A 21,212-nucleotide genomic window follows, 5' to 3' on the forward strand; every position below is an offset into this window, starting at 1 on the left:
GGGTTGCCGCTGCTTCTCCACTACATGTCAGGCCTGAGGAAGGAAGGGGTTTGATTGGGGCAGGAGGAACGTGCTAACCAGTCTGTTACTTAATATAATACATAGGGGAAGACCTCTCAGTCCTTTTGTCTAGTTCCTTGCCCTAGGTCTCAGATGGCACAGAGATGTAGGAATTGTTGGTGTGAGGGCATTGGGGCCCCAGAGAGAACAGTGGGACAGCTTAATTCCCTCCCAGGTGAGACATGCTCAATGTGGAGTCTGGGAGAACTCAGAATCACAGAGTGATGTGGAAAGCTGCAGAATAGTGGGGAGTCTCTAGCTTTCCTCAGCATGACTTGCAAACCAGTTACTAAACCCCAGTGCAAGTGTTCTTTTCACTCCAGGACGTGTGTATACGTATTTTTATTTCATCATTCTGTACACTAGACCATGGTTTGAAGCTTCATGTGGTGAATCTTAGCTCTACATTCTTAAATATATTTTTTAATTCTAATGTAAAGGCATTGAGGAGTTCTAGGGAATGCTGCAGGTTCATTAGGAAAGTGATTACCACATTTTTGGACTATAAGACACACCCCCTAATTTGGGAGGAAAATAGGGATGCATCTTATAATCTGAATGTAGTTTACCTGGCTCATGGGGAGTGGGGGGTGGCAGCCTGTGTTATTTATGCTGTTAAATATTTCACCACATTTTTCGCTTCAAAAATTCTTTTATTTTCCTGTAAAACCTAGGTGCATCTTATGGTCCGGTGTGCCTTATAGTACTAAAATATAGTATGTGCTGGGGTGGCTGGCTGTTTCAGTTTCTGGTGGGTTGAGAACTCTTCACCTGAGTGGAAGCTAAGCATGAGTCAGCCAGGGAATAAATTTGGGCTATGGGACAGAATCAGAGTCTGAGATGCGTTCCTGGCTGCTACTAGGGCGTAGAAGCCAGGACAGGTTCTGCCAGTGGTTACTGTCTGCAGGCTGCCCAGGGTAGAGTGGGTTGGAGACAGGAGGGAGGGGCATGGCAGGGGAGCCCTGTGAGGAGATAGACCACACTTTCTCTCCAGTACCTGCACCACTCCTTCTGTCAGTTGTCAGAGCTGGGGCACTTCTGTGAGTCAGTTCCTTCAGTGGAAGTTAGGTATAATTAATGGCAAACAAGAACATTCTCATGAAGCAGCCGATCCCTGCACAGTTCTTTGCTTCCATAGTTGTTCTCTGGAGATTAGGTGGGGTTTTGTTTGTTTGTTTGAGATTAGTTTTTTAAATCCAAGTATCCATTTCAAACTGACACGCGGTTAGATTATCAGGGCAAAAGCGGACATTGAATGTTTGCTATCGGCTGAGGTCCCCCCTGCAGTGCATGGAGGTGGCTTTCTAAGGGCTTTACATTTACTTGACAAGAAAGGAGCCTTGACCTGTTTCCTTGGGGTTGCTTTACTGTCAAGGACTAGCTTTTACTGTACCCTTGGATGCTGTCACCTCTCACTGACTGGTTGTTTTGGGGCCTTGTGTCAGTCTTTCATTTCCTCCTTTGGAAACCAGTGACTCATACTTAGGGTCTTTACGGTTCTGACTTTGACTTTGTCATTTTTTGTGTTCCCTTTCCTTTAGGAAAAGTGATGCTTTCTCTCTTCCCCTCCTTCAATCCCTGTTAGTTGGATTCTGTACCTGATGAAAGATGGGGCACAGCAAGAGGAAAATCATCTTTCTTGGAGCCACTTCTTGTAACCTTCTTTTCCCCCAGATTTTTCTTTTAAGATTCAACTTGTCATTCAAGGTCAGAGGGTACTATTGAAGAAATGGTCAGTTCATAAGCATCAGCTCTTCATTAAGAGCTCCTGCGTCTTTAAACCCTGGGTCAAAATATGCCCATGTCCTTCACAGATATGTTTGTTCCTGGCTCCTTAGAGCAGGAGTGTCAAACTCATTTTCACTGGGGGCCACATCAGCCTCGAGGTTGCCTTCAAAGGGCCAAATGTGATTTCAGTTCCTTTAACAGTTAAGAAGCAGTTACACTTATACAGTCCTAAAATTATTGTGGCCCTTTGAAGGCAAACACAAGGTTGATGTGTGTGGACCCTGGTGAAAATGAGTTTGACACCCCTGCCTTAGAATGTCTATGTCTCCATGTCTTCTCTTGGCCATTGAAGGTCTGGTTTTGCCTTTCCTATCGGTGAGGGCTCTTGGTGGGCTGAAGTGTCACTCGCATGTCAGAGTAGTGGTGTCTCTGGAAGCTCTTTGCTAGCCCCATTCCCTGAACCCCCCTTTGTCCCCATTGAGTATAGGTGGGTCCCAGGGAAGCTTTGAGTAACACTCTTGGCCACCACTTTACTGCTTTGAAAAGAGACTGAGAGGCACCATGTGCTTTTGAAATGATTTTTAGAGTATAAGAGGGAGCCGGGGGTGGGCAGGGGAGAGAAACACATCAATTTGATGTTCCACTTATTTATGCATTCATTGGCTGATTCTTGTGCCCTGACTGGGGATTGAATCTGCAACCTTGGAATGTTGGGACAATGCTCTAACCAACTGAGCTGCCTGGCCAGGGTGGGCACCATGTGGAGATCTCTGTCCCATTAGCTTTGTTTACTTGTTGAATGTTGTTTCCACTTAATTAAAACAGGCTTGAGTGCCCAGCTGATGCATTCTGGAACATTTTAGCTACAGGCACTGGCCTGCTTCTCCCTGTCAGCTGTGCGAATTGTTAATCATGTGCACTGGTCATCTCTCTCTACTTGGCCTTCCAAATTCTTAAACAGCTTGACTTTGACCACTTGCTTGGAAGTTGACACTACTGTGCTTCCCATTGTGTTTGGTGTGCTAGAAACATCATCATAGTTGTCTGTCTTAATAGTTTCACATTTTGTTCATGAGAATCATAAACTTGATTTTAATCCCTTTGTTGGAAATTGGGAGGGCTTCAGAGAACTAGTGTACCATCATCTTCAGAAGCCTTCTGGTTGATACTAGGGCACCCCCAAACTATTGTCAGCCCTGTTTGACTAATTCCAGTTTCTCATTCTTAGACTTTTTTCTCATTTCAGTAGTTTCCTTCCTACTGGGAAACTCTCATCTAAGTGGAAGAAAGTGCAAGACCTCCCTGCCCACCTCAGCTTTGTGACCTGCATAGCTCTGTGGTCATGTTGGAGTTAGTTCACTTCTCAAAGCACGATTTTACTGTATGAATGAACAGCCCTGTTGTGTTGCATTTCTTTTCTTTTTTCTTTTTAAAAGTTTTATTTTTCCACTTTTAGAAAGGGAAAGAGAGGGAGAGAAACATCAATGTGTGATTACTTTTCCCCTACCTGGGAACTGGCCTGCAGCCTGGCCTGCATGTGCCCAAGGCTGGGAATCGAACCCGTGACCCCTTGGTGGTTCACAGGCTGGCACTCAATCCACTGAGCCACACCAGTTAGGTCTACATTTCTTATTGTAGTCTAGTTTAATCTCAGTGCTGGCTCTTTTGGAAAAAACAAAAACAAAAACCAAAGATAAAAGGGTAAAGACAGATAAAGTAGCTGGAGTAAATAGCTTTTTAAAAAAGGCAACCAGGAGAAAATGTCCCTATGATTTTATGAAAGGCACAACCCAAGACCCATGTTAGTGGGAATGCAGAGTTTGAAGTAATGGCATTGTATTTCTGTCATAATCTTTGGAGACTTGACTTGACCAGGTCAGGGCTGCTTTAGAGTGCTTGCAGGACAGGTAAAGAGGCAGACAGGCTGACAGACCAACCCTGTCTATACAAGTAGGGGTTTATGAAGGGGGCAGATTGAAGGAAGCCAAGCTGTTTTTTTTACATACATGTTGGTTGATTGCTATTTTGGTATAAATAGGTATAGTCATCGACAGACCTACTATTATACCCCACTTCATTTTATGGTGTCATGTACCTCCCTATTTGCACACTTTTACCTAATTTTATCTCTAACTTTGTGTTCTACTTTCTAACATAACATTTTGTCACAACCTTTGCCTCACCTCGACATAAACTTTAGAAATCTATGGAACAGGGGTTGCAAACCATGGACCAATCTGAGCTTTATTAGCACACATACTCATTTGTCAAAGGATTGTCAGGGGCATGCCCTCCTTAATACAGCAACAGCAGTATGGAATATTGCAACAAACTGTCTCACACAGCTGACTGTATTTACTCTCTGGCCTATTATAGACAAAATTAGCCTGCCCCTGCTGGAATATATTTTAGCCTAGCAGTTTTGATCTTATTCACATCAAAGTTTTGTTTTTACTGTATGTCCATTACAGAAACATTTTAAATTTTCAAGTCCATCCACCTAGCTGTACCCACCAGCACCAATGGGATTTTTAAAAAATATTTTATTTATTTATCTTTAGAGGGGAAGGGAAGGAGAGAGGGAGAGAAATATCAATGTATGGTTGCCTCTCATGTGTCCCCTTCTGGGAACTGGCCTGCAACCGAGGCATGTGCCCTGACTGGGAATTGAACCGCAATCATGTGGTTTGCAGGTCCGCACTCAATCCACTGACCTACACCAGCCAGGGCACCAATGGGATTTTTACTCTACTTGAGCCACTCAGTCCTGCAGCTTCTGGCAGGCTCCTTTCACAGAGGAAAGATGATACAAAATCCTCATAACCCTAACTTTTAATGAGCCCTACTGATTGGTTTCTAAAGCAAAGGGCCTGTAATTCTGATTGGCAGGGTTGTGGCCTGGCCCCTGGTCCTCGTGGCTACAGGGTCCTTGTAGGCCTGATCCTGGCAGAGTGAGACAGAGAAGGCTGGAAGGCCTTCTATTAGGAAGGCTGGCTCATCTCCACCTTGAGTTGCCTGGTTTGAGGCAAGCTGCTCGGCTGAGTCCGGAGGTAAAGGGCCCGCTTGGCAGGTCTGAGGGGGGTGGGGTCAGAACACCTACCAGCTTCGATAAGGGGGATTAAGATTATGACTTCTAAGCGCTGCCTCTGCTCACAGCCACTGGCTGGGATCTAGACAGTGCAAGTCTGGTTGATGATACGAGTGCTGTTCTCACCAGCTGCCTGAGCTGGTCAGATGGACCACAGTCCTGTGTGTGCTTCCCCACTAACACACCACATGGTGAAACATGCTGTGGCCATGAATGGGAAGTAGCTTCTACTCAGGGACCATGAAGGAGCAAACCTTCGGATACTTGTATTTTGTAACCAATGTGACTGACATTCCAAGAAGGGTTTTTTTTTGTTTTGTTTTGTTGGAACATTTTTTTAACATTCTTTTTTTTTAAGAATTTTTAAAATTTATTTAGAGGGGAAGGGAAGGAGAGAAGGAGAGAAATCAATGTATGGTTGCCTCTCGTGAGTCCCCTGCTGGGAACTGGCCTGCAACCCAGGCATGTGCCTTGACTGGGAATCGAACCGCGATCGTGTGGTTTGCAGGCCCATGCTCAATCCACTGAGCTACATCAGCCAGGGCCCAAGAAAGATGTTCTTTAGAGCAGGATAAGATTTGCTACAAAGTAACTAGTATTGAGAAATTGCCGATTGAGAAATTTTATCCCAAGTCAGAGTTCCTCACCTTCTTCTCTTTGTCCCTAGAGTAGAATCTTGCAGTTCCTCAAAATAATTTTTTACAGGAGAGCCTTGTAGTGGTGAAGAGGTGGCTTACTTTGAAGGATGTGAACTTATAAGTTCTTTAGGGGCTGGGGTCACCTGGCATCTGCGTCATTTTGCTTGGCATGAAACAAGTTCAGGCCACAAACCCCCATGATCCCCTTTGCCTGGGATGTATAAATAGCAACCTGGTTCCTGCTTGCCACAGCATCAGCAGGGGATCACTTTGATGATTTGGGATGATAGCAGTCAGTATCCTTGAAAGCAGGGGTGGTTAATTGGGGGTCTGTAAATTTAGGAAAAGAATTTACCTCTTTATTTTCATTAACCCAGAGGTTCCTCAATCTGTGACTTTTGTGGTTCACAGCATTCTTAGCATCTCAATGTTTCTGTGGTGCTCCTAGGCCAAAATAAACAACTGAGTAAGTACTAACATCCCAGCAACTGGATAGCTGTTTGAAAAAAAATACAACATAAACTGGAGACTGTACCCTTGTATAACCAGTTACTTCTGTGTGCGCCCATTGCACAGCTCTTCACCCTTTAGAACCAGATTGAGCACTGATGCCCTCATTTCACATTGATTTTTGTGTGGCATTTGCTTTATTACAGCAGCTGCTGAACACCAGGCTTTGCAAGATAATAATGACATCATCAAAAGAAATATAGTGCCGTCTGACATTGAAATGATCAGTTGCTTTATGCTGGTAGTTCCCACAGTGCTCCTCTGGTTTAACACAGCACCCTTGGCATTCAGCTTGGGAACCAGGACACCAATTGTCTGATCTCTTTCTCTTATTTTCCTAACTGGGAATATGTTGTAAAAATCTGTTGGGAGTGGATCTAGAAATGGGACCCCAGTTGGATCATGTGACCTCCTTTGGGTTGGAAACAAGTACCATATTTTCAGGACTGTAAGATGCACTGTGCCATAAGATGCATATTTGTTTTAGAGGAGGAAAAATAGGAAATAGGAAAAAATTTCTGAGGCAAAAAAGTGTGGTAAAATAGTTAATAACCTGTGACCACCACCCCCCCCACCCCCCCAGCAAGCCAGGTAAGCTACAATTCAGACTGTTAAGATGCACCCCCAAATTTGGGAGGAGGGGTTGTGTGTCTTATAGTCTGAAAATATGGTAAGTAAAATTCTATTGCTGTTCCTTGTCCTTCAGCCAACTCAACACAGTGAATGTTGTCTCCTGACTCTTGGTCACAGGGCATTGTGAAAATAGAAGGAACAGCATTTTTGGATCTTTCACACGTAGACTTTTGGTTGAATTACTTGAAGATGTTGTGTACTGTGTCACAAGAATCCAAGAAATAAATTCCTCCTCATATTTGCAGGTAGATTTATGAGTTTCTGTGCTCCCAGGCTTTCTCCCCATTGAGTCCAGGTGCTGAGAGCCATTTATTTCCTGCAGGACTCAGATACACAGAGCGACTCTGGCACTCACCCTCACTGATACTCCCTGTCCCTGAGCATCATCTCTTGGGTTCTCCATCTTTTGCATCTGTGAACAACATGCTGCATGTGTGCAGGTATAGCTGAGGGTAAAACCCCAGTCAAGGACAGTATTCTGCTGTTATCTACCTCCAGAATATCCCTGGAATCCTACTCCAGTGCCCCATTTAAGCCTGCCCCTGCCCCACACTACATTCCTGACCCTATACTGTGCCATCCCACCTGCCCTCCTTTCAGCTCCTTGCATGCACTGCCTCCAAACCTGTGCCTATGTTATACTATTTTATCAGTTATGTGTTGTCTTGTCTGTCAAAAGCCTTGTCCCCCTCAGCTCTCTTCCTCGCTTTCCTTGGAGTGCATACTCTCCCTGTCCATGGCCAGAGCAGCCCTGCCCTTCTCCTTTGCAGCACTCACCCAGGTATTGCTTGATCACTTAAAGAATGTCATGTCAACTACAGAGATCCCAGTCCTGGCATGTAGCTCAGATGGAAAGTATTGGCTGAGTGACTGATGGATGATCTGGCCAGTCACCACATTCTCTCTGTGAGAATGAGAGATGCTTTCCTTTCCAGAGCTTTGAGATTGAGTTTAGAAGCCCCAGGGTGACATTCTGGTATGTTTGCTTTGGGGTACCTTCTATCCCCTGAGTCATTCACCTGCTGTGTACTGGGAGGACCGGAGTGAAGTAAAAATTACCCTGCCCTTGGGTTCCCAAAGTATGTGTGAGGTTTGAGCTTTAGAGCCACAGAGAGTTCAGGGAAGCAACAGGCACAGCGAGTGAAGGGCCTGAAGGTGACAGAAGGGACTCTTTGCAGCCCTTTGTGTTGTTTGGTATGTTGATGGTAGGGGCTGGGGCAGTATGGAGTGTGGGCAACCACTGTGGGAAGAATTTGCCCAAGGCTGCCTCTTTGTTGGGTCAGTGCCTTGGAAAAAAAGTCTTTGTGGCCCTCACATAGAGGCTCTTCTGGTACCTCTATTTCTTGGCCCACAACAGACGAGATTTTTGTTGGTTTCCTTTGTGTTTGCTGCAATAGAAATGAATGGCTTGCTTTTTTTTTTTTTTTTTTTTAATGAATGGCTTCTTGAAATTTCCTAAGGATTTTATTTGCCTGTAGTCATGGGAGGGCTGAGCTGCAAGATGCAGGTTTCCTGGGCATTGCCTCTTGAAGGGTGGCCCCCAAGGTGGTGCAGAGCAGTAGTCCTGGGCATCTCAACGGCAATCGCCATGGCTCACTTGTTGTATATGGTGGTCCCTCACATTGGGGCCATGGATGTAACCTGTCATTGGTTTTCCTATGAATGTCCCTAAAAGAAATGTCAAGGTACTTGTGGCTCCCAGGTCAATCTCATCTGTTGAACACATACTATGCCATCACATTTGAACTGAAAACCTCTGGCAGTTTCTTTATGGAAATGACTTCAGGGATTAACAAGTGTGTGGGTTTTATGCTTTAGTTTTCCTTGTTTGTTAAGATGGTGGCCATCCTGTCCCAACCATGTGCTTTGGACCCTCCTTGGGGCTGCTTATTCAGCTCACAAATGGGTCAGAGGCCAATGGAAAAGTCCCCAGGATCATGTTAGATTTTTGGCCACCATGGTTGGTTAGGCCTGATCTTTCCACATCCTGTGTAAGGTACTTTTCAGTGCTTTGGTTTCCTCATCTTTAAAGTCGGGGTGAGGCCAGAAGCAATCTCAGAGATGTTTTGAGGATTTCGAAGTTACTGTGTGTCGGACAAGAACCAGCTGGCTAGGAATGGGCTTTTTGCTTTTGTGGTAGATATATTTTAAAGTACAGAGATGAAGCAGAGCTCAGGGTCAGGTTTTCTGTAGAAAAAGCTTTGGCCTTGACTGGTGTGGCTCAGTGGGTTGAGTACCAGCCTATGAACTGAAAGGTTGACAGTTCATTTCCTGTTCAGGGAACATTGCTGAATTGTGAGCCAGGTCCCCAGTTAGGGGCCTTCAAGAGGCAGCCAGTCGATGTTTCTCTCCCTTTCTTTCTCCCTCCTTTCCCTTCTAAAAATAAAGAAAATCTTTTTTAAAAAGAAAAGCTCTTTGGAACAGAAAATTCGGTTTCTTTGCCCTCCAGGGTCGCCCATCTGGCCCTGGCTTGAAGGTGAAGCAAAGTGATTACATCCAGAGCCTTTGCTCCATCCCTTGACTTCTCAGAGAACCCATTTGGAAACAGAAAAGTCACAGCCCAGCCCCAAAGTTCTAGAAATCAGTTACCTTGATTTCATCTTGCCTTAAGATTCCAGATGTCACTACTTAACTGGGAAGTGTATGGGTTACTTCCTCCTGGTTGGACGATGAAGGGATCAGGTATCCTTGTGGATGACAGGGTTCCACTGCTCTGAGGCCCTAAATAACTTCTCCAGGGTGGGGCCACCCCTACCTGCTCCTTGCCTGCAGGGCTTCCCCTGGCACAAGTTTGTCTGTGTGATTCCTGAGCTGCTTTTTAGAGGGGCTATCTAATGGTGGGACCCAAACTGTACATCATTTTTTGTTCTCACTTAATGCCACCCTCCCTTCTATGCTCACTTCTCCAGCAGGTCCAGGCATCCCTCTGTGATGAGGCCACTTGTCCCATTTTGTCCCATAGAGCATGGTAGTCCCGCTGCATGTCCAATTGCAGGCATTTTTAACCCCCAGTGACATACTTCCTTCTCTGTGGTGCTGCCCCTCTGTGGATATAAGCACTCAGCGTGTCTGTGCCTCTCTGCCTCATTCACACACTGGACCAAAGGCTCCTAGCCAGCTATCAAGTTGTCTGTGTCATTTGCCCCATCTCCTCTTTCTGTCTCACTGGCCCCCTGCCCCACTTTCTGAAGTTGCCCAGTAAATGATGACCACATCCATTTACCTACCCGTGGGCATCTCCGATGTCCTGTGAATGTTTTTATCTCCTCACTCTCTCTTCCAGAAGTTTCCTGCAAACTCTCCTGGCCTACTGGCTTCTCTACCTGCAACCTACCATTGGTCTTCACTGGCTGCCCTTTGTGATTGTGGCCAGCCCTCCCACTTCCCCCACACCTCTCCTGGAGGGCAGGCTGCCCTCACACCTCCCGCCTTACCTCTGTCCTGTCTTGATACTTGTATCCTTAACTGTGAGTTCTGTGTTTGTGTGTATTTAAATCAGTTTACTGTTTTATTTATAGTACCTTTATTTTTTTTAGAGAGAGGAAGGGAGAGAGAAAGAGAGGGAGAGAAACATCAATGTGTTGTTGATTCTCACAGGCCCCCTCACTGGGGACCTGGCCTGCAACCCAGGCATGTGCCCTAGACCGGGAATCGAACTGGCAGCCTTTTGGTTCACAGGCCCACACTCAATCCACTGAGCTATACCAGCCAGGGCTATAGTACCTTTATTTTGAAAGGAAACTAACTCAGAAGTCACACATGGATATCAGTAAAATTAAATATTGTAAGACCAAAACAAATCATTAAATTTTGTCCAGATAATAGTTTGTAAACCCTCCCATGGCCTCACCTGAGCCCTGCCATGTCACTGCAGGTGGCTGTAGACCCTGATTCTCTGTGTTTGACATCTTATTCTTGATCAACTAAACCTGAGGACTTGGAGAGATACTCTTTTCCCTCTTCCTTGCCATTCACCTCAGTGTGAAAACACACCTTTTTGTCTGCAAGGCACGGTGCACAGCAGAATGTAGCTTCTGAAGTTTTGCCTCCCTCTTTCCCCTCTTCAGGTTTCTAACCATATCCTGCTGCATCTTGGGTCACCAGTATCTGTTCTCTATTTTCTGAGCACTCTCTTTCTGACAGTTCCACGCTTTACCCTCAGGCTTTGGGTGCTTCTCCTCTCTGGATCTACCTGTAGGTGACCTCCTTGCTGCTTTCATTGGGGTACATTTTATTCAGGTCTGGTCTCTGGGGCCCACCTGTCCTTGCCAAGCTCCCAGTCAGGGACATCTCAAGTGCCTCTCTCCCACCAGTGGTGTCTCTGCCCCCATAGCCCTGCCTTGATTCATGCCATAGGCACTACTTTTCTGGACCACATATTAGTTCTAGCCACACTTTTACCATGAGTGACCCAGTGGATACTTGCCTTCTATTCCCAAGCAGGCCTAGCCAGTTCCATCTGCCTTTGGAAACTATTGTAGTCCAAATAGTGTCCTTTGAGTTTGTTATACTGTTGCTGTGTCTTACTAGGCTCACTGTCAGATGGAGTTGCTTCAGGGGAATACCTTTCATGATGCTACATGTGATGCATGCTGCTCTCTCAGGTTGGGAATGCACCCCACAGGCTGCTGCCCAGCTGGTCTTCACCTCCAGTCCCTGTCATGTTCTCATGCCAGCACTGGCTACCCCTTCCCCATCTCTACATACGATGTGTGCAGGAGGTACCAGGAAATACCTTGACATCCACAAAGCCCTTCCTGTTAATGTTCTGCTTGGACTGGTGTTCTCCAGTAGAGCACACGGTCTTAGAGGTTAGTTATCTTAGGAGCTGTGCCCCCCCCACCTTCTTAAGGCTCAGGAATACTCTGGAAAGGTGAAGGCTGTAAATTCTTGCTTAGTGTCTTAGATTACAGTTGGACCTCATTAAATACGTATGTTCAGCATGGGATGCAAAACTGCCTCTGGACACACAACTCGCCTGCTGTAACACTCCCTCTAGTGGCTTGGGTGTCTCCATGCAGGTGGCACAAGTGTGTTTCTCTGCAGTGTGGTCCTCTCCTGTAAGCTAAAGAAATTAATGAATTACTCAAAGTGTTTTTTAAATGATTGGCATCCCATCTTGGAATAGGCAAACGGCACTATTAATCTCTTTCTTGTTTGGTGGGAAAGGATAATAAAGAACAATCCCTCCTCTTAAAGCAAACATGGATTCAATTTTTATACTGAATCTTTTAAGATTCAGGGTCTTACAACACACAGTGGCCTTGGGCCATTCCCACATGGGTGCCCTCCCTGTGGCAGCCTCCTCTGGAGCAAACAGCATGCTCTCCCCATGTTCTCTAGCCAAGTGATAACTGTACCTGTGGTTGACCAGAACATTGTAGAAGGAAAGGCATGTCGATTTTGTCAGCCCTCAGACTCATCCTGCAACCAAGAATGCCAGCGTTGGGGTCACCTGGCCAGGATCCACATGTGGGTTGGTCAGCCTGCCTGCCTTAGGAGGTCCATCTTTCCACAGCCCCACAGAATACTCAACCACTATGTTGCTTTTATATACGAAGCTCTCCCCTGGTTTTAAAATCTGGTCATTTTCCAGAACTGCATTTATAAAAGCCTTTGTGGGAACTTTGGTTTAAATTACACTTGGACTGAATCATAAAGTAATTCGTCAATAGCTTGAGTGCCTGGCATGTGCTAAGTGTGTTCCAGGAAGAAAGCCATGACAGAGCCAGCCAGTTTGCCCTGTCTTGTTTTGGGCCTCTCCCTAAGTCCTTGCCTGGCTTCTTCAGCCAGAGAGGTTCTCTTATCCCCACTTGGGGATATAAATGGAGATACTCCTGTGATGTAGGCAGCCCCTAACCAACACAAAAAGAATGCAAATGGTCAGCACAATTTTGAACAGATGTTTCTTCTCATTAGTAGAGTGTGGAAACTCTCAGCAGTGTGAGGAAGGGGTGGGTTTGGCAATAAAAACGTGTACCCCTGCCCTGCGGTTGTCTTTTTAGAATACTGAACAGGTGCATAAACTTGCCCCTGTAAGGATGCTTTCAGCAGAATTTGGTGTGGCCTAAAGCAGGGGTTATTCGGGTGAGAGGAGTCCACAGGGCAGGGTGCTCAGGCAGGCACTGAACTGGGAGGGGGTCCTCATATTAGTTCTAGCTAATGGGGCTGGGAGTTCTAGCTAATGGGGGTCCCCCCCATCCCTATGTAGGTCATGGAGGGGCTTCTCTATATCCCTATAAATACGCTTTGAAAAGCAAGTTAGTACAGTAAAATGATCGGTCAAGTATGAATTCATTATTGTGTTATCAGTAGTTCCTTTGGGGACTTCTTTAATCAGCAACCATATATTCTATTAAGTTGCCAGAAGACAATAAAAATTGTCAATAAAATAAAGACAATAAAATAGGAGGCTTTGCCTGTAACACTCAGCAGTGCACAGGCGGCCAGATGTCCTGCTCCTCCCTGCTGGGCCTCTTCTCGTTAAATGGAATTCCATGGTTCGTGAGCCAGAAATACAAACAAAAATTTTAATGTAAAGGATATATATCTGGGGCTTGCAAATCCTCCTCTCTCTCTCTCTCTCTCTCTCTCACAGGCAGTGACCCCTAAAAGCTCTCAGATGTTATGAAAACCTGTTTTGCTGCTCATTGTCCCTCTTTCTCCAGAGCTTCATAGCCTTTGCCACCTCCTGTTTAGCTTACTTCCATGAGCTGTCCCTCCCTGCTGATGTCTCTTCCCTGCTGGGTGATGAGTCTTTAAGGAGAGCAGGCACTTTTAGCACATGGAGTGGCTCCTTGGCCTACCTGACCCAACCAGTCTGCCAGAGGAGCTCAGTTCTTATACTGGTGGTGGGGAACACCTGTCATTATGATGGTGCCTCTCCGCTGATGGTGGCTTTTTTCTTCCTTTTAGAGTGCCTGGTGAAGAATGTAATGGGATCAGTAGCATGTCTGCGGAGAGCGGCCCTGGGACGAGATTAAGAAATCTGTCCGTAATGGGGGATGGACTAGAAACTACCCAGATGTCTACAACACAGGCCCAGGCCCAACCTCAGCAAGCCAACACAGCCAGCACCAACCCCCCACCCCCGGAGACCTCCAATCCCAACAAGCCTAAGAGGCAGACCAACCAACTGCAATATCTGCTCAAAGTGGTGCTCAAGACACTATGGAAACACCAGTTTGCGTGGCCTTTCCAGCAGCCTGTGGACGCCGTCAAGCTAAACCTCCCTGTGAGTAGCTTGTGCAGGACCCAGGGTAGCATCTCCCAGAGCCCCTCCTGTACTCTCCAGGGGAGGACAGACTCAGGCAGGGTAGAGGTGCGCTTGAGTTGTGAAAGCTGGAGGCCAGGCTCTGAACCTCAGCACCCATGGGGCTGTGGATTGAGTCGTCTCAGCTGTGCTGAAGAGTGGAGATAAGGGAGGACAGAGGACATGCTTACTGGTTTAGGAAATAACTGGTTTCTTAGAGATTAAGATTCTGGGAAATACTGTATAGAGAGCAATTAAAACAAGAGTAAAGGAGTGCTTGCAGTTTTCCTTCCATTATATGGGGAGTTGAAATGGGAGCACTTGGGAGTTTGGCCCCTTTTTTCTCAGGTGCTCCTGAACTGCCTAGGAGAAGTAGATGCAATTGGTCGAATCCTGAGGGAGGAGGCTGTTCACTGCAGGAGCACTCTTCTTTTGGTACCTGTGCCCTTGTTGCCCCCCAGAGCACAGGGCAGGAAAGGTATAAAGCATTATCTCCTAGGGAGTAAGTTCATGGAGGTGGCCTAGCTAGAGGTGGGTTATGGATACATGTTGGCCCCAGCTGCCTCTTTGCACAGCCTTCTGCCCACCTGCCCCTTCATGGCCACACTGCACTGGCTCTTGTTTGGTGTTGTTTGTTTGTTTGTTTTGTTTTTGTACCCCTGCTCCTCTTTTCTGTCCCTGTGTCCCCCACATGCCCCGTTTTCCCACATTCCTAGCAAATAAGCCTGGAAACTCAACTTGTATCCCTAACTGAACCTCGGAGAACAACAGGGATAAGTGCTTTAATTGTTTTTCTTTTCTTCAAATGCTTTGATTTTTTTTTTTTCTTCAAAGCATCAAGGACTGATTATGATTATCTTTAAGTTGCTCTCTGCTATTTGCCAAGTCCCACCCCTATACCTTTATCCCACAGACTAGGGATTGGAATTAGATAACCGAGGCAGGGGTTTGTAAATAAAATAGTTACACAGTTACAGGAGCTTCAGCCTTGGCCAGGCATCCAGTTTCAAGAAGAATGAATGCACAGGCATGATTCTCCTGGCTTGAAGGCCATTATTTGTGACAACTATCTAGTGCTATCTGTGCACTTGAGTATGTGTCATGTGCACTCAAGGGAAGAGAGTCAGGTCTGGGTCAAGAGTTAGCTCTGGGAAGGGGCTGGAGGCAAAATAGGGTCCTCGCCAAATTTGGGCTTCAGAGGTCACTCTCGGCCATTGACTATGACAGAGTAGAGGCAGCCAACCTGTCACTGGAGGGAAGCTTGTGGAAGAGCTTGCTACTCTGGTCTCTGGCTGAACTGGCTGTGTGTGGTCCCCAGGTGAGGGTGATCATCCCAGAGCAAATTGAAAATTGGGGGAGAAGCCCTGGGGGTGGAAACCAGAGGGGCCTGTGTTTTTAGGGCACTGAAGGGAGGTGGGAACCTGCAGAGGGGAGCCGGGAGACCTGCCAGCGGAGAGCAGTCCCCCATATCTCCACATTGGAGGCTACAGGGGGGCCAGAGATGAGGATTCCAACCTGACCCTCCTGTTGGCCTTTAGGAGGGCATTGGTGACCTTAGGAAGATGTGACGCAGAAGTAGAAACCAGATTCGCGACGGTGTGAATGAGAAGGTGAGGATGCGAAGCCGTCATTTGAAGAAATTTGGCTTTGAAGGGAAACATGGCAGGGTCAAAACAAAGAAGAGGTTGGTTTATATAGGACGATACAGAAGGCTGAGAGGGTGAAACTGACAGGAGGAGAAAGGGTGCTGACAGACCTGGGATTTCTAGACAGGAGCATCCCAGCCAGCAGGACAGACACAGGGGAGGTGGTCTATTAGGCCTGTTAGACCAAGGGTTCCCTTTGTCTCTTTCTTTTGACATCATCCTCAGCAGCTCAGATGTAGGAAGGAGAGGTGGGTGGATAATAGCACTGATCCAGTATCTTCAGAGAGGTGGGGATAGTGAGAAGCAGACCCCGATGGAAGGGAGTGGGGGATGGGTGCTGGTTGGCTGGGAGCAATGTTATGCTAAAGCCCAGTTTTGTTTTTTTTTCAGGGACACTACCCCCTTTCAGGAGATGTTAATAGGTCGGCTGGGAACAATGTCATGCGTGCTAAAGCCCAGTTTTTTTGTTTTGTTTTGTTTTTTTTAAGGGACACTACCCCTTTCAGGAGACGTTAATAGGGCCTCCCCAACGTGTGTTTGCTTTTTCGTTTTCTGATACCTTCCAGATATTTACCTCCAATCTGGCCCCTGGTCCTTGCTGGACAGTTCACTAGAACGCCTGTCTTTCACATTCAGTATACGTGTATGGTTGGACTGTCATGCTACTAAACCCACTGCCCCTTTGTCAGTCCTTTCTCCTACCACACCCCTTTTGTTTTAATTCTGCCTCTTCCCTCATGCTCTACCCTTAACCACTCCTGTTTGCCCTTGAGCCACTTACACATTGTGCCCACTTCAAGCACCTGACACCATTCTAAGAGACCTCTTGGCCATAAATAAAATCTGAATTTCTACGGGGCAAGGTATAGCTGGACTTGGTTCTCTTGGGAGAGGTGATTAGAGCATGGAATAATGTTGAAAGTCTGGTTCGGTCTCCTCTTTGCGGTCTCCTGGCCAGAGTGCCTAGAGCTGGAATCTGTGTAAGCTGGTAGCTTTTATTCCTTTCTCCTGGGTATAGAGCAACTCAAAACCTCACGGTCCCGGCTTGCCTTAGCAATACTGCCCGCCACTGTTCCTGAGCAGTACCTTGGTGCGTGCTAACACATAGATCTGCCCCTGCCATCAGACTTCCACTTAGAGTTTGTTCTGATTCCCTATCCAAGCCTAATTCCGGGGTTCTTGGTGGGGCTAGCTGGCCACATGCAGGTTCCCTGCCTGGTCCTCTGGTCCTTACACCTGGAAACCCAGGTGCTGCCTTATCTGTCTCCAAATTCTCCTCTGTAGTTGTTTTTGTAGTATTCTAGAGTTAGAGGAAAGTCATTTGATCTGAAGGGCTTTAGGGCATCTGTGCCTGCCATCTAGCTCCTTCTGTTTGGCACTTGTAGAATAAGATCCAAGGATTTGAGGGGTGAGTCTGAAGGCTGTGCAGATTCCTCATTTGGCAGTTTACCTGTTTAGTTATTAGTTATTCCTGGTAGTGGTAGATCCTTAGTAGTAAACTAGACCGTATATATGTAAAAGACGCGAAAATGTAGTGAATTTGACTGAAGGTGGAGGTTTGTTCAGTAGTTCTTCAATGTGATAGGAAGCAAGGGATCCAGTTTATAGGGGGTGGGGCTTGACATCTGGTTTCACAGAAGTTTGCATTTTATGGATGCATAAAATTTTACATTATGGAGAGAAAGTAGAACCTGCTACAGGTAGTTTTACTAAATCGGAACTGCTTTTAAAGTCTGTATGTTCTCCCCATTATTTATTAAAAATGGAAGGTTATTTTAACATCCCCCCACCAAGAACAACAACAAAAAAGATCTCAGTGAAGACAAACTCTTTCCAGATGGGGCAGTTGGCAAACTTAACTGTTTTTTTTGTATAAATTAAGCACCCAGCATTTAAGAATTCTTCCCTGGTCCACTTTATATTGGGGTCCCTTTGAGAGCGTTCCCTGACTCCATGGAAGAGCTTCAGGCTGTGCATCTGTGGAGTGACCTGGAGTGAGATCTGTAGGTCCACCTATAAGTACTTTGTGACTGCGGAGGTGACACTGGCCTTTTGCTCTCTCTGCTCTCCAGGATTACTATAAGATCATTAAAACACCTATGGATATGGGAACAATAAAGAAGCGCTTGGAAAACAACTATTACTGGAATGCTCAGGAATGTATCCAGGACTTCAACACTATGTTTACAAATTGTTACATCTACAACAAGGTGAGATTGTGGTGGCCAGTGTTCAGCTGCCCTACGGGGAGGAGGAGGAGGAGGAGGAGGAGGAGGAGGAGGTAGATATGTTTGGAGTCCTTGGGCAGGGGTGCTGGAGCAAATTGGAGTCTGACAGAGGAAACTGTTAAGGCAAAGGTAATGGAACCTGCAGTGTTGCCTGTGGCTGGCTGTGTTTCTTTTTGGGGGAGAGGGGTGTTGCCATGTTTTATTTCTCAGCCATCCTTGTTAGCTTGAAGCATGTGCTGCTTATATTCCTTTGGTATTTTAGTTTTTGACTATGTATAGTAGAGAAGGATGAAAAAGACAGTGACAACTCATTAAAAAGCCCATTTGGATGATGTAAATTGTCAGGAAGAAGGCTACTAAAATGTAGTTGTACAAAGGTTTACTCAAACAGAAACATCAATATGAGAGAGGGGGTGATGGGGCCTTACCTGGAACTATGAACATAATAACCATTGTGAACTTGTGGCCATAGAGTCAAGTGTCCCCCAGTCTTACATGTAGACCTGAAGATTGCTTCTTAACCCAATAGCCAAACCTTTCGGCTCGGCTGTGCCATGAAGCCGATCATTTGTTTACAGTTCAGACCACAGATGTGATTAAAACCAACCCTTTCAAATAGAACGGCCCTGGAGGGAGACACTATACAGAACTCAGCTTTTGACCTCTGCTGATGTAGTGGGTAAAATTGCCCAGAAGAGATGGGTAGGTGAGTTTCTTGAAGTTTATTGCATTTTTAAAGTCTCAGCCCTCACCACTAGATTTAAGTGAAATGTGCACAGACGAGGAGGTTCTCAGTTTAGAGCTGAGTGGGAACAGCATGTTACAGATGAGGGGAGATTGGGGGGATCCATAAGGCATGGTGAGACAGGCATTGCTTGGAGCCCCAGTGAGCTGCCTTAGGCGTACACTAGGGAGCATGGTTGGAGACCTGCTAACATACCTGTACATACCTGTAGCAAGAAATCCTGTGTAATTCAAGTATATGTAATGAATTGAATTGTGTCAGGAAAAGGTCCCTGTCTGATTGGCAGATTGTTAGATGTTTAAGGCATTTGGATGGTTTTTCAGATGGTCCAGAGCGTAGTAGACTAGAGAGAGAGAGAGGTGCTGACTCAGCACATCTGCGGGCACATGAGGCTATGATGCCAGGTATGGGCTTTTGGGGTTCAACTCAAAGACCCTGAATATGATGCTTCATGATTTAGGGCAAAGGTAGGTGGCACAGTGTGGGGAGAACTTGCTCCACTTAGAAAGGCGGGGGCTTTCTGACTCTCACCCCACTTGTCTCCTCTTCCAGCCTGGAGATGACATAGTCTTAATGGCAGAAGCTCTGGAGAAGCTCTTCTTGCAAAAAATAAATGAACTGCCCACAGAAGAAACGGAGATCATGATAGTCCAGGCAAAAGGAAGAGGACGTGGGAGGAAAGAAACAGGTAGGGAACCCCCAGTACTGTTCACCTCATACTGAAAGAGCAAGGAAATGGCTGTATTTCTCCCCAGTGCCTGCTCCTCTCCACCTCCAGTGAAGGACTAGGAGTGATAGGAAGATGGCTGTTGTTTGGACACAATGGGGCCAGGTTCAGTGGTGGACCTGCCCCACAGGATTCCATGACTACATGACCCTCCACCAAAGTAGAAACAACAGCCCTGTTTTTTTGTTGTTGTTTTAAGATTTTATTTATTTATTTTTTAGAGGGGAAGGGAAGAGGAGAGGGAGAGAAGTATCAATGTATGGTTGCCTCTTGTGAGTCCCCTGCTGGGAACTGGCCTGCAACCCAGGCATGTGGCCTGACTGGGGATCGAACCGTGATTGTGTGGTTCGCAGGCCCGTCCGTGCTCAATCCACTGAGCTACACCAGCCAGGCCTGTTTTTTGTTTTGTTTTGTTTTTTTAATTCTGTGAATTCTTCACCCTGGCGGCGCCATAGATAGTCTCTGCTTTTCCACTTTAGAGAAAAGAAGTGAACTTGACCAAAGGCAGTTTTAACTAATACCCAATCCTAGAGCCTTGGGGGTTTGTTTTCTGAATTATCGTAATGTGCTGGTTGGTGTTGGACCCATGCCTGCTTTTTGGTGCCCTGTCTTTGAGCCTGCCTTGTCTGTGTCCGTGCCCATCCTTGCCTTTGGCATCTTGCTGTTCACAGCTCCATGTTACAGAACAGTGATGCTTGCGAGGTGGCTGTGCTATGAGCTATGTGCTTCTCTCAGGAGCTGGCTTTCACCTTGCTTTCTACCCTGCTCAGAAGTGGTAGCTTCATGGGAACAAAGTCAGTCAGCTGGCCTGCAGTGCTAAGGGGTAGCCAAGGAGAGCTAGTCTTGAGTCACTCCATAGCCACTGAACCTGCCAAGAGGTGTCTGATCTACTTTCAGCCAAGGAGCCCCATCCTCCCTCCCTATTATCATGGGTTCAGTCAACATATGGGGCAGGTGTGGGGCCTTGCATGTTCAGGGCCTCCCACACAGCTGCAGGGAGACAGCAGCCGGCCAGTTTTCCTATGGCTCAGGGAGGTAGGGGCTTAGCAGTTTCCAGAAGCCTTGACCATGACTTCAGTGCTAACCCCCCGCCAGGAACATTTACTCAGAGGCAGTGCTTCTGGGAATGAGAACAGTGCTGCCTGAAGTTGCCAAGAAACATTTATCCACTCTCCATCCACAGTCCTGGACTCTCAGCATGTGCTGCTTTCTCCTTCAGCCCCAGCCTTCCCCACCCCCTCAGACTGGGTACTTAGCAAACTGGGTACTTGCAGCCAGGACTCATAGGAAATATGGATGCACTATCTCATCACTGTTGAAGCCCCCTGGGCAGATCAACAGACTTAGCCGAGGTCCAGGGTGTTTGAGCTATTCTCTCATGCAAATAGGTGTGACACTGAATGTTAGTTTATGAAGATGTGTGCTCACCACATATGACAGTTTCCCCACAAGCTCGGGTTGCATGTGTCGGGTGCAGCATCTAACCACCAGTCCCTTTTATGTTGGTAGGGACAGCAAAACCTGGCGTCTCTACGGTACCGAACACAACACAAGCATCAACTCCTCCGCAGACCCAGGCCTCTCAGCAGAACCCTGCGCCTGTGCAGGCCACACCTCATCCCTTCCCCACTGTCACCCCAGACCTCATTGTCCAGACCCCTGTCACAGTGGTGCCCCCCCAGCCACTGCAGACTCCCCCACCAGTGCCCCCCCAGCCCCCACCCCCTCCAGCCCCACAGCCTGTGCAGAGCCATCCTTCTATCATTGCGGCCACCCCACAGCCTGTGAAGGTGAGTGAGTGTTCCCTTGTGTGCTTGTGTTTGGCCTGACCACTGGCAGGTTCCTGCAACCTCAGCTAGCATTCTCCACCCCCACCAACTTGATCCATAACAGTGAGTTTTGCAAGAGATGGTTACTCATCCTTGCCAGTGCTTCGCGCAGTCTTTCCTTTCTCCTA

At 46.8% G+C, this 21,212-nt stretch overlaps 1 protein-coding gene across 6 annotated transcripts in view; it reads left to right on the forward strand.

Moving 5' to 3' along the window:
* BRD4 (bromodomain containing 4) overlaps positions 1-21,212 on the forward strand; it is a 79,955-nt gene that overhangs the window by 32,843 nt on the left and 25,900 nt on the right. For 2 of the 6 annotated variants that reach the window (XM_037055729.1, XM_037055739.1), the window contains exons 2-5: positions 13,573-13,891; positions 17,628-17,765; positions 19,081-19,216; positions 20,765-21,045. In XM_037055729.1, the coding sequence (XP_036911624.1) occupies positions 13,607-13,891; positions 17,628-17,765; positions 19,081-19,216; positions 20,765-21,045 (840 nt within the window). In that variant the 5' untranslated portion in view covers positions 13,573-13,606. Of the gene's footprint in view, positions 1-13,572; positions 13,892-15,447; positions 15,520-15,945; positions 15,978-17,627; positions 17,766-18,361; positions 18,490-19,080; positions 19,217-20,764; positions 21,046-21,212 lie in introns of those variants that run through there. The other 4 variants (XM_037055760.1, XM_037055776.1, XM_037055769.1 and 1 more) reach the window with 4 other exon arrangements.

Source organism: Sturnira hondurensis, unplaced genomic scaffold, assembly GCF_014824575.4.
Source record: "Sturnira hondurensis isolate 20B ecotype Veracruz unplaced genomic scaffold, ASM1482457v3 Scaffold0000880, whole genome shotgun sequence".
NCBI classification, from domain to species: domain Eukaryota; kingdom Metazoa; phylum Chordata; class Mammalia; order Chiroptera; family Phyllostomidae; genus Sturnira; species Sturnira hondurensis.